Source organism: Euleptes europaea, chromosome 11 (assembly GCF_029931775.1).
Source record: "Euleptes europaea isolate rEulEur1 chromosome 11, rEulEur1.hap1, whole genome shotgun sequence".
NCBI classification, from domain to species: domain Eukaryota; kingdom Metazoa; phylum Chordata; class Lepidosauria; order Squamata; family Sphaerodactylidae; genus Euleptes; species Euleptes europaea.
This window is the reverse complement of record NC_079322.1, coordinates 30328388-30342452: the sequence shown is the minus strand read 5'-3', so window position 1 is coordinate 30342452 and position 14065 is coordinate 30328388. Positions and strand designations below refer to the sequence as shown.

General features: G+C 44.5%; 1 protein-coding gene across 1 annotated transcript in view; it reads left to right on the top strand.

Moving 5' to 3' along the window:
* COL6A6 (collagen type VI alpha 6 chain) overlaps positions 1 to 10073 on the top strand; it is a 57624-nt gene extending 47551 nt beyond the window's left edge. The window contains exons 32-37 of the mRNA XM_056857068.1: positions 2206 to 2699; positions 3675 to 3771; positions 3875 to 4546; positions 6677 to 6773; positions 8351 to 8477; positions 10059 to 10073. Coding sequence (XP_056713046.1) covers positions 2206 to 2699; positions 3675 to 3771; positions 3875 to 4546; positions 6677 to 6773; positions 8351 to 8477; positions 10059 to 10073 — 1502 coding nt within the window. The remainder of the gene's footprint in view (positions 1 to 2205; positions 2700 to 3674; positions 3772 to 3874; positions 4547 to 6676; positions 6774 to 8350; positions 8478 to 10058) is intronic.
* Positions 10074 to 14065: the final 3992 nt, after the last annotated feature.

The following is a 14065-nucleotide window of genomic DNA, read 5'->3' as shown; positions in this document are numbered from 1 at the left end:
TATATGTTTCCAAAACTTTGTGAAGAAGCTTTAAGTTCCAAACTGAAAAACAGCCGAATTTTCCCCGATTCGGCAATTTCCAGTTCGGATAAAGCCGAATTCAAAAAAGGTGGGAAAACGAGGAGCCGAATTTGGCGAGTTCGGGCGGACGCCGAATAAATTCGGGCAAATTCGGCAGCTCCGAAGCAGCAGCATAACCGTCAGTTAGTTAGCAGCATTCTCCCGCGGCCAATGGTGGCCCAAGCTGGGTCTTCTCCTGGCCAATCAGAGCAGGGATTCTCACTTTTGAAATGGCCGGGAGAAGACTCCCATCCCGACCATTTTCATTCCCTTCCATTTTGGTGGTGCTGCTGCTGAGATTTCTGATTCCTGACTGGGTGGAGTTGCTGCTGCTTACCAGAATAGGACTGGATTTACTTCTCTGTGCTCCTGTCCTGCTGGAAGACATCCACACAGTTTGATTTTGGGTTTTTTTCTCTATACCTTTACTTCTGTGTGTGTGGGGGGGGAAGCAGATTCTGTGTGTGTGTGGGGGCAGATTCTGTGGGTGGGGGGAAGCCAAAGGGGGGGCTTTTGCCTATTCTGCCGGGGGGGTGCCCACTCGCCCCTGCGAGAGTGTGCGTTCTGCTTTTGGTTTTTTGCCCATTGCCACCCTCGCCTGGAGTTGAGTGCGGCAGTGTGGCATGAGTCTTCCTCCACTTGGCACCCGCACGCCTCCTCTTCTTTGGTTCATTTCTGTTTGGGCCGGGTTGAGCCGAGCCATGCTGGTGTGAGAGGGGGGGATGCCTGCTCACCTCTGCGGGAGTGAGCATTCTGCTTTTGTTTTTTTGCCCATTGCCACCCTCGGCCGGAGTTGAGTGCGGCGGTGCGGCGTAAGTCTTCCTCCACTCGGCACCTGCGCACCTCCTCCTCCTTGGTTCGTTTCTGTTTGGGCCGAGTTGAGCCAAGCCATGCTGGTGTGAGAGGGGGGGAGGGCTTCACCTTTTGTGCCTGGGGGAGCGTCTCTCTCTCCTTGGTCTGGGGGGGGGGTTTTCAGGTGTGTGTCTTCAGGTTTTCCCGCATTAATAAGATCTGTTAGGCTGTATTTGGCCTAGGGCAGGGGCTCGTGGGAGCAGGAGGGCTGGGGCACGGGGTGTTGAAATCATGCATGACTGTGTTTTAAAATGGCTGTATTCCAAATTGGGCAGATGGGGGGAACCCCTTTTGGGCCCCATAACTCTGGACCCCCTGACCCAATCTGCAGAAAACCTGGGGGTTCTTGCAAGAAGGGTCCCCTCAAGCTACACTGAAAGTTTGGGACCTCTACCTCCAAACATGCCCCCCCGGAGCCGTGGAAAGCCGCAAATGTGTTTTTAATGGCTTTTAACGGCCGAATTTATTTGCGAACTCCGAATCTCGCACCAAATTCCACGGATCCGAATCGGGGGAGTTTGGATTTCAGCATTTCCCAAATCAAAACGGGCCAAATTTTGCCGAATCTGAATTTTACCAAATTTATTTTTTTTCAACAGCCTTAGTGGTTTGGAGTGGTGGAGACTGATCTGGAGAACCGGGTTTGATTCCGCACTCCTCCACATGAGTGGTAGACACTAATCTGGTGAACCGGGTTGGTTTCCCAACTCCTGCACACGAAGCCAGCTGGGTGACCTTGGGCAAGTCACACTCTCTCAACCCCACCTACCTCACAGTAGGGCTGTCGATTCGGTTCATCCTGAACTGAAAAACAGCCGAATTTCTCCCGATTCGGCGGTTTTGGGTTCGGATTGAACCGAACTCAAAAAAGGGGGGAAACGGGGAACCGAATTCGGCGAGTTTGGGGTGTTCCCGAATAAATTCAGCGAATTTGGGCCCTTTAAATAGATCTGCGCCTTCCAGCTGGAAGGCACAGATCTGTTTCCCACCCCCACCCCCTCGCGCCTTCAGGGAGCTTCCCTGAAGGCTCGCAGGGGGGGCCTTTAAATAGATCTGTATTACATTCACAGCCCCAAGATTAGCTGTTTATAACTTTAAATGTTATAGGCATGGTCCATTTTTAAGTCCTATGATTTTAATTGGAAAAGTTAAAATTTTAATCATGTGCTTAAATTTGTCCCAATTCAAAGTGTTCCCTTTTGCCCAGATTGTACCCTAAATACACATTTTATGTTATTTTAAAAATGTGTTCCAAATGACTGTGTTTTGTGATTTATTTATTTTGCATTCTAGGGGCACAGGTGTGTCCAGTCTATCCCACTGAATTAGTGTTTGCCTTGGATGTATCCCAAGATACCACTCCCGCAATCTTTGAGCGAATGAGAGAGATCATCATCGAGATTGTGAACAGCACCAGAATCCGGTGGAGCAATTGCCCTGTGGGAGCCAGAGTAGCTGTTGTGTCCTACAACTCCAACACCCACCATCTGATCCGCTTCTCAGATTTCAAGGACAAGAGACAGTTGCTCCAAGAGCTCAAGAGTCTTTCCTACCAGAGATCCTCAAGTGGACGGGACATTGGTGGATCGATGCGATTTGTTGCCAGGCATGTTTTCAAGAGAACTCTCCAAGGTGCTAACTTGAGAAAAGTTGCTGTGTTCTTCAGCAATGGCCAATCTACTAATACAGTTTCAATCAACACAGCAGTCCTAGAACTGAGTGCATTAGATATTCTTCCAGTGGTCATTGCTTTTAAAAACGTCCCTGAGGTCAACCGTGCTTTTTTGGTGAGAAACTATAGTCTTTTTCCTCTTTGTGTTCAGCAGCAGCATCTCAAGGCTCAAGAATACATTGGGCTTGACATATAGGGCCATCCTAAGCAGAGTTATGCCCTTCTAAACCCATTGAAGTAAATGGGTTTAGAAGGGAATGGTTCTGTTTAGGATGGCACTGATAACCTTTTAAATGTTAATGAAGTTACATTACAGATTCATTAATGAAACTAAATAGATGATTGAGTTCCATGCCAAATTGGATTTGGGAACAGAGGGAATATTACAAAGCCTTCATTAATAAATGGCATGATACCCCCAAACATAATGGAGAGCAGCCGTATTGCCCCCTTGATGTCCACTCATTGTCCCCACGAGCCATGACTTTAAGGCTTGCTTCTTAAACAAATTGCTTTACTAAACTAAAATTAAAACAATGGACCTAATTTTTAATGATTTACCTCAATTAAAAAATCCCTACAAGTGTGTCACTGAGAGGGTCAAGAATTGTCTGCGTCTAGTACATTTTTATCATGCCTCCCTCCAGGCAGCTTTGGGTGATGGGCATGGATCTCCTTTCCCCGTTGTATTCTTATAACAACCCTGTAATGTAGGTTAAGAAAGAGAGGGAAATGGCGCGACCAGCAAAAGGTTATCAGCAACCATCACAGCAGCATAGATTTGGAGGGAACAAGGCTCAGATTCCTAATTTGTTCTCCAACCACTGTATCATTGTTATGATGGCATTAGAGTCGATTGTTCCTTAAACTTTTTGATTCATTGGTTTTTATGGGCAAAGATGCTTTGTACGGCCATCCAGAAAGATATGAGTACAAAGTGCAGAAGTGAAGCATCAATCTCTGGCAAGATTTCCCTCTCAAAAAAGAAAACAAAAAGACACACCAGCTATACTCATAAGATATTTTACTATCCACCTGCTTAGTTAAAATTTCTCTTTCCCCCCCCTCCCATATTTTTTATAATTTTCAGATGGATGACTCAGGACTGTTTCAGGTTATTAATATTCATCAGGGGGGAGATTATACACCAGCTTTGCAAAGATTCCAGCTGTGCATACTTTGCTACGGTAAGAGCATGTGAAAAGAACATGGGGAATTACCCCCCGCCCCAAATAACAATTTCTCTTTCTTTATATTGTGGTGCTAAAATAACTTTATATCCATCTGCAGACAAATGCAAGCCAAACCCATCTTGCCTACGTGAAGAAACTGCCTCGCCTCCTTCTTATGTAGATGCTGCTTTCATTTTGGAAAGTTCAAGGAAAGTAAGCCCTCTCGAATTTACGAAGTTGAAAGATTTCCTAAGCCTAGCCCTTGACAACTTTGACGTTTCTGCTCAACCGGAAAGTACTTTGACAGGTGACAGGCTGGCCGTGGTGAGCCACGCTCTGCCAGATTTCAGGCCTCAGACACAAAAGAGCCCGGCGAAGACTGAATTTGACTTGGTGACCTATAATAGTAAAGAGCGGATGAAGAGGCATATCCAAGAGTCTGTCCAGCAGCTGAACGGAGCCACTGCTCTTGGCCATGCCATACAATGGACCATCACTAACGTCTTCACAAAAGCACCCAACCAGAGGAAACACAAAGCTATCTTTGTGATATCTGCTGGGGAAACAAGTCGATGGGACAAGGAAGTGTTGAAAGATGCCGCCCTGAGAGCCAAGTGCCAAGGCTATACTCTGTTTGTGCTCTCATTAGGGCATGAATATGACAACGTCGAACTTGGGGAACTGGTTAGCAGACCTGTGGAGCATCATCTGGTACAGCTTGGGAGATGTCACAAGGCTGAACTTGGATATGCAGAGAGGTTTCTGAAGCCATTTCTGCATCTCCTCCGGAGTAAGTTGTACCATTGCTAACTTTGTTCTGGTTTTTTTTAGAGAGCTTGGAAGATATTCAGGGATGCTTTTGCACCCTGTGCATATCAGCTTATGTATGTGATGTAGAAAAAACAACAAGGGGATGATGCAGTTAAATACATTTGTTTTACCTTGTTGTGAAGAATCTTGCAAATCTGGGGAGGGGGGAACACATACATTTTTACAAAGAAAAATGATGTCTTCGCTATAATACATTTATATGTAATTAAGTAGTGAGGAAAGCATAAACTGACATTAAACTGTAGCTGGCTTGTAAAATTTTGGTCTATATTGAACAGGCATGAATGTAGATTGTTTTGGAGTGCATGATTAATTGAAACATGATTTCCAGGCGCCAACCAGAACTTGTAGAGTTTGCCAGCATTATTTTTTTTCCAATCCCAGTGGAATCAAAGAAATGTTATTCATAAAATACTTCAATGAACGAGCTTGTCTGAGCATGAATTAGGAGCACAATTGAAAGCTCATGCTGAGGATTTTCTTCTGCTTTTCTTCTGTTTTCTGCTGGGATGGTTGTGTTCTAGGCATGAATGCATACACATGCATTCTCACCCCACACAGTAGCAACAGATGAAGTCACACTGCACTTTCTTTGCCAAGCCACTTGGTAACCACAGTCTTCTGATTTGGGATAGAGACCTTGACAGTACAGTGATATCCACAGCCATTTTTCCAGTCTTTGTCTAGCAGTAAGGAGTAGTCTGTGCTGGTTAATCAAGCCCAGTACTATCTATTGTATTGGTGTTTCCCTATTTAGTCCAGAAGTACTAAATGTGTGGGTCATTGCTTAGAATGGAGGACTTCTTTAGTCAGTGTTAAAATCCAAGTTTGCAGCTCCTTAAGTAAGCAGTGAAGGACCAATGGAGTGGCATACCACTTCCTTCCATGGGGCTATTTTGGTGTGGGAGTGGCCTCAATAAAAGTATGAAAGAAATACAGAAAGGATAAAAAACAGAAATGAAGTTAATTAAGAAGTTGGTTTTTATACCCCACTTTTCTCTACCTTTAAGGAGTATCAAAGTGGCTTACAATCACCTTCCCCTCCCCATAACAGACACCTTGTGAGGTAGATGGGGCTGAGAAAGTTCTGAGAGAACTTTGATTAACTAGCCCAATGTCATCCAACAGGCTTCATGTGGAGGAGTGGGGAATCAAACCCAGTTCTCCAGATTAGAGTCCACCACTCTTAACCACTACACCATGCTGGGGGGAATAATGCTTTCTCCTTGAGGAAAAATTAGTCAATCTAAGCCTTCAAAATATGCTGGGCATCTCTTACCTAGCCCTTAATACCTCAAGCTTCTCCACTCAGGTAAGGTGGGAGAGCAGGTGAAACGAAAGAGCAGGTTACAGCTGCTGATCTTGTAGTCTGATGGAATGCACATGCAGGGATCTAAGTACCTGAGCAGCAAATAATCCAAAAGGGAAGGGGCCAAACCATGTGCCAGATGGGAACTCCACAGCTCACAAAACACAGGTTGTTTGGGAACAGGCAAGAGATGCACATTGGGGAAAGACTCTGTCCCCAGTTGAAAGGCAAAAGAGGTGATAGCTTGGGAACCAAAGAGACCAGTGAAGGGGCCCGGGTGCATGTCCAGGAAGAAGTGCTCCATGAACCAAAATAAGATAAAATTGGCATAGCTCTAAAAAGGGAAAAGTGTTTGTAAGGCTTGGGTGCAGATTGAAGGTTGAATAAAGTTGGGAAACTGAATGGAGGTAGCTGGCCTAAATAAATGGGATAGATCTTGGACATAGAGGTTGAATGTGGTAATAGTGATAGTGAGAGAGTCTGTTGTGGGAAAAGGCTCTCTGATGAAATGAGGGGATCCTTGATCATTCATCATGATTGCCATTTCTAGGTGAGGTTTTTCTCTCCCAGGATCTTTTGGAGGTTGCCTGCTCTCTTGTCAGCTGTGGCCAATCTCTGCCTTAGGGTCAGAGGCTTGTTTACTTGCTTTGATGGGAAAAACATAGATTAAGTAAAGTCTCAGACCCCAAGATGGGGATCAGAACAAAATGGAGACAGGGTAGCGACATTATTCCTCCACTGGGATTCTGTTTGCCATCCATGTGTTTTCTGCTTTGACAGATGAAATCAACAGCTATCCACCAGCACAGCTCAGGAGAAGATGTTCAAACATCAGCTCCCAGGAGCCTATATATGTTCCACTACAGTCCAGATACAGGTGAATGCATTCCTTTTCAGAAGTTCTTTTGTTGTGAGCTGCTGTTTCAGCTGAACTAAATGTGAAGAAAAAACCTCCAGCCTATACATATATGAATGAAAGTTGTATGGTGGCCTTGTGCATAGGAAATCCAGGGAGAAGGGCTGTGGCTCAGTGGTAGAGCATCCACTATGCATATAGAAGGTCCCAGGTAAAATACCCAGCTTCTCCACTTGAAAGGACCAGAAGAGGTGAAACTCCTCCACCTGAGACCCTGGAGAGCTGCTGCTAATCATTGATAGACCAATGGTCTGGTCTTGAATTGAATAATTTTTGGGCTTTTTGGATAGAGTTGTTGCTCAGTAATTCTAAGGCAATATAATTATAGCTGGTGGTTTGAATGCTTCTGTTGGGTCTGGTGATGAAGCTTTTTTTGTCTTTAGGGGTGGTTGATTTTTTTGAATGAGTTGTCATATCCATATTTATATGACAGGACATCTAAAGATGCCACGATTAACTTTGCTGGCTGTTATATTGTGCAGTAGATCATGGTTCGGTGGTTCTAAATGGGCATAGAGAAGTAGGTTTAATAGGAGACTATACCTGTACGACACACAAAGGTCCTAGCTTAAATGATCATATGTGGGCTCACCTGGTTTACTCCCTCAGATTTATAATTTTAGGGTGGGTTATTATTATGGGGGCAATCTCCCTTTTCAAATTGCTACTTCTTTGCCATCAGATTCTCTATTGTACCCTGGTCCTTCATTTGAACCATTGCAAGGAGAGAAAATTTTAAGACCACTTGGATGGTCTTCAGCATTAAATTGTGTTGCAACCAATATTATACATACCTGAGAATGTAGACTCCTGGTTATGAAATTTTAAATCAGCAGTCTGTCCTGGTCTGATAGAAATACTATTTAATATACTGGAGCTTTGAAAACCGAAATGTACCATACTGAATGACTTCTAGGCCTGCAAGAAATATTTGGTTTGATAATGAGGATAGAGGTTATATTAGAAAAATTAGGGCTAAACATTGTCTTTATTGCTGTACTAACTCACATGCTCACAGCCTTCTCCTGCTGTGAATCCCTATATAGAAACCATTGCGAGGACAGAAATGCCTTCTTGTCACTGGAGCCTTCCTAGTTGACCACATGTTTCCCCAATGCCAGCAGGATGGCACATGCTTCCCTAATTTTATAGTGGATTTTAACCTACTAAAAAGTATATTTGCTGGGACTGTGGATGGCGACCTCCTCCCCCATAGCTAACCCTGCAGTAGAGACAGGGGGAAGAGGGCAATTCAACAGCTGAAAAGCACCAATAGCTGCAGTCTAGGTGCAAGGGCTGGCGTCAAGCTTAAATTCTGGTGCGACAACGCAAACACCAACCTTGCAAGAAGCAGCTTCCTTGAACTGAGCCTGTGCACTTCATGAAGGAAGCCTGAGGAATTATAGGGACAGGCTATGAATAGAACATTTGATGGTCAGTCATTTTACTTCAAGGCAATTATGTATGAATCCACTGCATTGCACTGAAATGCCTGCAAACACATGAACCCCGACTGTATTTTGTGATTGTATCCCTAGCTTTGCAAAGGATGACGCTGCGTCAAGGGGAGCTAAGAGTCTAGAGACGGAACCTGCAGTTTTTGAGCATTTGCCTGGCGATTCAGTATCCCGTGATCATTTCATCAGCAATGGACAGCAGACCATTGTAAGGACGATTCCTGTGACCACATTGGGCAGAGATACACCTAAGAGAAAAATCATATGGAACAATCCAGTCCCTTGCCCCTATCGTCCCTCCCCTTTTAATCTCTCCATGATGAGACAGTTGTGTGCACTGAACATGGAACTGGATCATACACTAAAGTTAGATGGGTAACAATAATTGAAGACAAATGAATGTTTTTAAGATTCAGAATCTCACAGGACGGGCCTCAGATCTCATGAACAAGTTATATCCATAATTAAATCAGATTGATTCTATACCTACATTTTGTAGGATTACAGGCATAATCTGCAAGTGTTGGTATGGACCTCGGGAAAGTCTCTGCCTCTGTGTTGCACCTCTTCCAAGGGGTCTGTGTACATCTAACAAAAGATTCTTCTGGGGATTTCCCATCTTCCCTTTCCTCATAATGTCCATAGTACAGTGGACCCACTCTGCAGCATTATATGTGAATGTGTTGGTTGTGCAGGAACCTCTGCCCGGACATAGCAGTCCAGAAGAGACATCAGCATGCTGGCCATTGACTACAGGGGCAAGAACCTTCTGAGCCACTGTTCATGGGCTGGCAAGACTGGATGCTGAAGCTCGTTGAGTCATAAAGCTGCCTTCATTATGCACTTTGCTGGCTCATCCCAAATCAGAAATGAAAACCTTTAAATGCAAAGAGCACCATCTGTAGGCATTTAAGAACTGTCAAGTCCCCTTTAAAATTACTAAAATCACTTTGTGCTACACCACCGATGTGTGTCCTTAAGTCCTATTGATTTCTGTAGGACAATTATGGCTGCATTGCACTACACACAGTTTCGATCTTTCTAATTTGGAGGGCATCCTAAAATTAAACGTCCATTTTGCAAGTAAATATTGGCGCATCTTGCAGGAGTTGAGAATCATCAGGGGGAGAGAGCAAAGTAGGGCCCATAAGGCTGAGTGTGGAGAGGGAGAGGGGCAGAAAAGGACTCATACGTTGGAATTTTCCAGCTTCTTCTCTGGACCGTTTTCTGGATTGCCTGCCCCCTACCAAGAGACTACCCGAAATGAAGTCACATCTATTCCATACCACCCCTAATTTTCCTGCTTATACAGGAAATCCTGGCTCTGTTGCCGCTACGTTCCGATACAGCGCTGTGCAGATGCACATGGGGTCTGTATCCAACCAATGGCCAGTATGTAGCCAAACAAAAGAAAAGAAGACAGCACCAAACAAAGGCAAAAAACAGCGATTGGTGCAAGAGAAAAAGTATTTAATATTTGAATAGCCCCTACACATTTCACATATGCTTCCTCAGGGAGATCTTTCTGAACTCAAATGTGCCAAGCAAGCAAAAATTTTTGCTTGCTCAGCATGTTTGAGTTCAGAAAGATCCCCCTGAGGAAGCGTATGCGAAACGCGTAGGGGCTATTCAAATATTAAATACTTTTTCCCTTGCACAATTGCTGTTTTTTGTCTTCGTCCAGTCATTTAACTTATGATGATGCAGCCTTACCTAATGTAACTTTTGGGAAAGAATAAAATGTGATTAATTTTTTTCTCATCTTCATGTTTCTTCCTTTTATTTTCAGGCACTTGGAAATTAGTGACATGTTCAAAATTGGAAGTTAAGCTGAGGAAAGAAAATTCTGCAGAGCCTTGTTAACAACTGTGCTCGTCATAGTTGCCAGGACCTCTGAAGCTATCATTAGTTCATTTGTTTAGGAACCAGGATATCAAACATCTCCGTGTTGGAACAGCAGAAGACCTTTTATAAAACTTGCAAGTACTAAAGAGGTTTTTGGAGGGTGTAACCCATTAGCTTAGGCTGAAGAATGAAGCGTGCTACAATGCGAGAGAGTTGTCCTCGAACACTCAGGATGCAACCCAGCAACTGGTTGGACTGATGCCCTTCAAATATTAATAGCCATGGGAAGAGTGTTGGCATGGATTCATCTCACACGACTCATGTAATGCTGAAAGGCCCACAACCACATCCTTCCTACAAATTCAAATCCAGTAGTGCCTAAAAACCAACAAAATTTCCCTGGGTGTAAGCTTTTGTCAGTCAAAGAAGAATTTTTTTTAATATGCTGACTTTCTCTGCCACTTAAGGAAGAATCAAACAGGCTTACAATCACCTTCCCTTCCCCTCCCCACAACAGACACCATGTGAGGTAGGTGGGGCTGAGAGTGTGACTAGCCCAAGGTTACCCAGCTGGCCTTATGTGTAGGAGCAGGGAAACCAACCTGGTTCACCAGATTAACCTCCGTCACTCATGTGGAGGAGTGGGGAATCAAACTCGGCTCTCCAGATCAGAGTCCACCGCTCCGAACCATCGCTCGTAACCACTACACCACGCTGGCTTACTTGGTCAGGCATCTTTAGCTGCCACTGGACTCGAATTACGTTTTACCGCTGCAGACTTAACAGGGCTACCCTTTCCTAGCGATTGTGTTGTGTGCTTTCCCTCATGGAAGCCAGGGCTGCAACAGGGCGATGGTTCCATGGAAAAGACCGATAGGAGCAGCCCTGCCCACGGGAATGCAGGGCTGGAAGCATCTTGTGATGGTCCTCCTGAAAAGTGCCTCACTTCATGCTCCAATAGTATATAAAGGATACTGGAGAAACATGGAATTCAAGCCACTCTGTGGGTAGCACAGTACATGTCAAATTTTGCACATCCTTATACAGGGGGCTCGTCATGTAAAAATATGCTTTTTGTGGTTTTCATGTAGTGGGATGGGAGCTCGTACTGTATGGCTGGAATTGTCTTGCAGGATCCTCTGTTCTGTGTGGCAATATCCTGTGTGCAAACAAGCCTAGAAACAAACTAGGATTGACATTTCAGCCATCCTCTGTTAAGGGATGTGCGATAATGTCGCTGATAGGTTTTCCTTGTAATTTTTAGAAGGTGCTACATAACTCAAAGTTGTTTAATACAATACCATAAGTAGTCTGTGAAAAGAATCCGCTAGTGTATTCAGGGCAGTTGAATCCGCTGCGCAGTATATGATTCTGTGGGACAAACCTCTATTGGTTGTAAGTTTCAATGTCATACTAATGTCTGCTCAGCCCTATATCACATGAACTTTTTATTTTAACAAGTCTTGATTTCTTAGATTTTTTAAAATGTTCTTGGTGGTTGGGCTTTGGTGCTCTTCTAGAGCTAATAGCTTTTCTGAGTTTAGAAAGTACTACATAACCAGTGGCAAACCACCTCTGAATATCTCTTGCCTTGAAAGCCCTATGGGGTCGCCCTAAGTTGGTTGCAACTCAATGACACACACACACACACACACACACACACACACACACAAACCCAAATCAGTTTAATACAAGTCAGCAGGCTTTGAAATTATTTTAGTGATCCAACATGCATAAGGACTGTGCTATGCACAATCCTCTCAGTATCTGCAGTTGCCATTTTGTGCAAATAATTATTCTCTAGGTTTGGTGTGCATAACCAGAAGCCAGGGTGTGTGTGTGTATGGATACCAAAGCTAGAAAATGCATTGTCTTTTTCATACAAAATTGTGACTGCATAGAAGGAGAATTGTGGGTAGTGTACACACAAGTTATAGAAGGTGGGAGCACTAAAATCATGACAACTAAACAGGGCTAAAGACTAGCACAATAGTATCCAGATGGCACCTTTTTGCACTTCAGGCTGTACCAAGAGAGCACAGCATATGACAAAGCTGGCTGGTCTGTTGGGCAGCAGCCTCTGGTGATTTGTTCATCCGGGTTGTGTGACCAGAGCTGGCTGCGTTAGTTCCTGGGGGGGCAGGAACACATCCGGTATCTTGTACACCTGAAAAAGCCCCAACCCTCTAACTGGAGAGTTCTACATACATGCAGGGGTCTCAATATCATTTATTTGCAACTGGTTCACCCCCCCACACACACACCATTCCAAACACATTGTCTTGAAAGAAAAACATCTATTTCTGCAAGGACATAAATTTTCACCTATGTGTGCATAGGACTGCTGTCTTAGTTCTAGGAATCTGGGTAGCTGTTCTGAACATCATACTGATAACGGTACTGTTTTCACGCATTTGGGGCTTTTAAACATTAAATTCAATGACTTTTGATCGTTACTGTCTCTGGTTATAGAAAATGTGCATGCCAACTCTTCCTGTACGGAACAGCATAACTATTTTCTTCTGTGTGTTTTCAAAACGGGAATAAAACACAACATGCGTACAGGCTGGTTTTAAAGTTATTTGGTTTAAAACAAAAGAAAGGTACTAATGGAAGCATTTCCAAAAATGAACACAGAAAAAAGACTCAAATAATGGTTTCCCATTTATAAAAAGGGATGGTGTTGGTTTAACTCATATCTGGAAAAAAGAAAAGGTTTTGCAAGACTTGGTTGGAAGGTATTTTTGTTGAAGTGAAAAGTCAAGCAAGCCTCTACTCAGAACTCAAGATTTAGAAGAAGAGTTGTTTTTTCTATGCTGACTTTCTCTACACTTAAGGAAGAATCAAACCGGCGTACAGTCACCTTCCCTTCCCCTCCCCACAGCAGACACCCTGTGAGGTAGGTGGGGCTGAGAGAGCTGTGACTAGCTCAAGGTAACCCAGCTGGCTTCATGTGTAGGAGTGGGGAAACAAATCCAGTTCACCAGATTTGCCTCCGCCACTCATGTGGAGGAGTGGGGAATCAAACCCTGTTCTTGCTGGTGTGCCCGTCTTGTGGGAAAGATCAACATACTCCATGAGAAAGACCCATGGCCTGTGAACATTGTGGGGTGAACTCACATGAAAAAATTTCTCTAATGTTTTGAAGGCACCTGTCTCACCCAGCATATTGGTTGCAGTCTGAAGCCGAGCTGTTCAAGGGAAGGTCTTTTACAGTGAGACATTGGTTCCTTCCTCAGCCCTCCCCATTAGATCTTTGATCCTTCCATGTTGTCTTTAATATATCCAAGAGCCAGCGTGGTGTATTGGTTAAGAGCAGTGGTTTGGAGTGGTGGACTCTGATATGGAGAATAATAGTTCCATGCAAAAAGGCCAATGGGTAGGATCCAGCCAGATTTTGCACTCCACCTCTCTCACAGTGCAATCCTAAGGGGGGTAGTTGCAAGCTAAAAATGCTGTTTTTCTAAAAAATCCCATGAAACTGCTCCATAGGGTTTCACAGAGGCTGCACTACCAATTCTGCAGGTGCAAGCTGGCACCTGCAAAAGGGGGCGTTCCTGGGGCAAAAGTGCTTAGGGAGCTGACTAAAGTCAGCTTCGCCCCTGGGAACTACCCCTTTGGCGCTGGCGTAAGCAACTGCCCCAGAACTACACTCCAGCGGCGGCTGTGCCAGTACCCAGGCGAGGTGCTGCCGCACCACTCCCCACTGCCATCATAAGTGGCCCTGCACTGGCATACGTGCAACTTTAGACAGGGTAAGTGGCATCTACGCCAGTGTAGGGGTCACGCCGCCTCCACAGGCATTTCAGCCCCCCCACCTTTTGCATTGCTCTGCCCGTTCCCCCCAGTCCCCATCCTATGTGGCTTTCATCCATGCAGATCCCATGATCCCCAGCACAGCCTTTTTTTGGTGGTCAAAAGAAACCCCTGCTTCTATTTTCACCAGCAAAA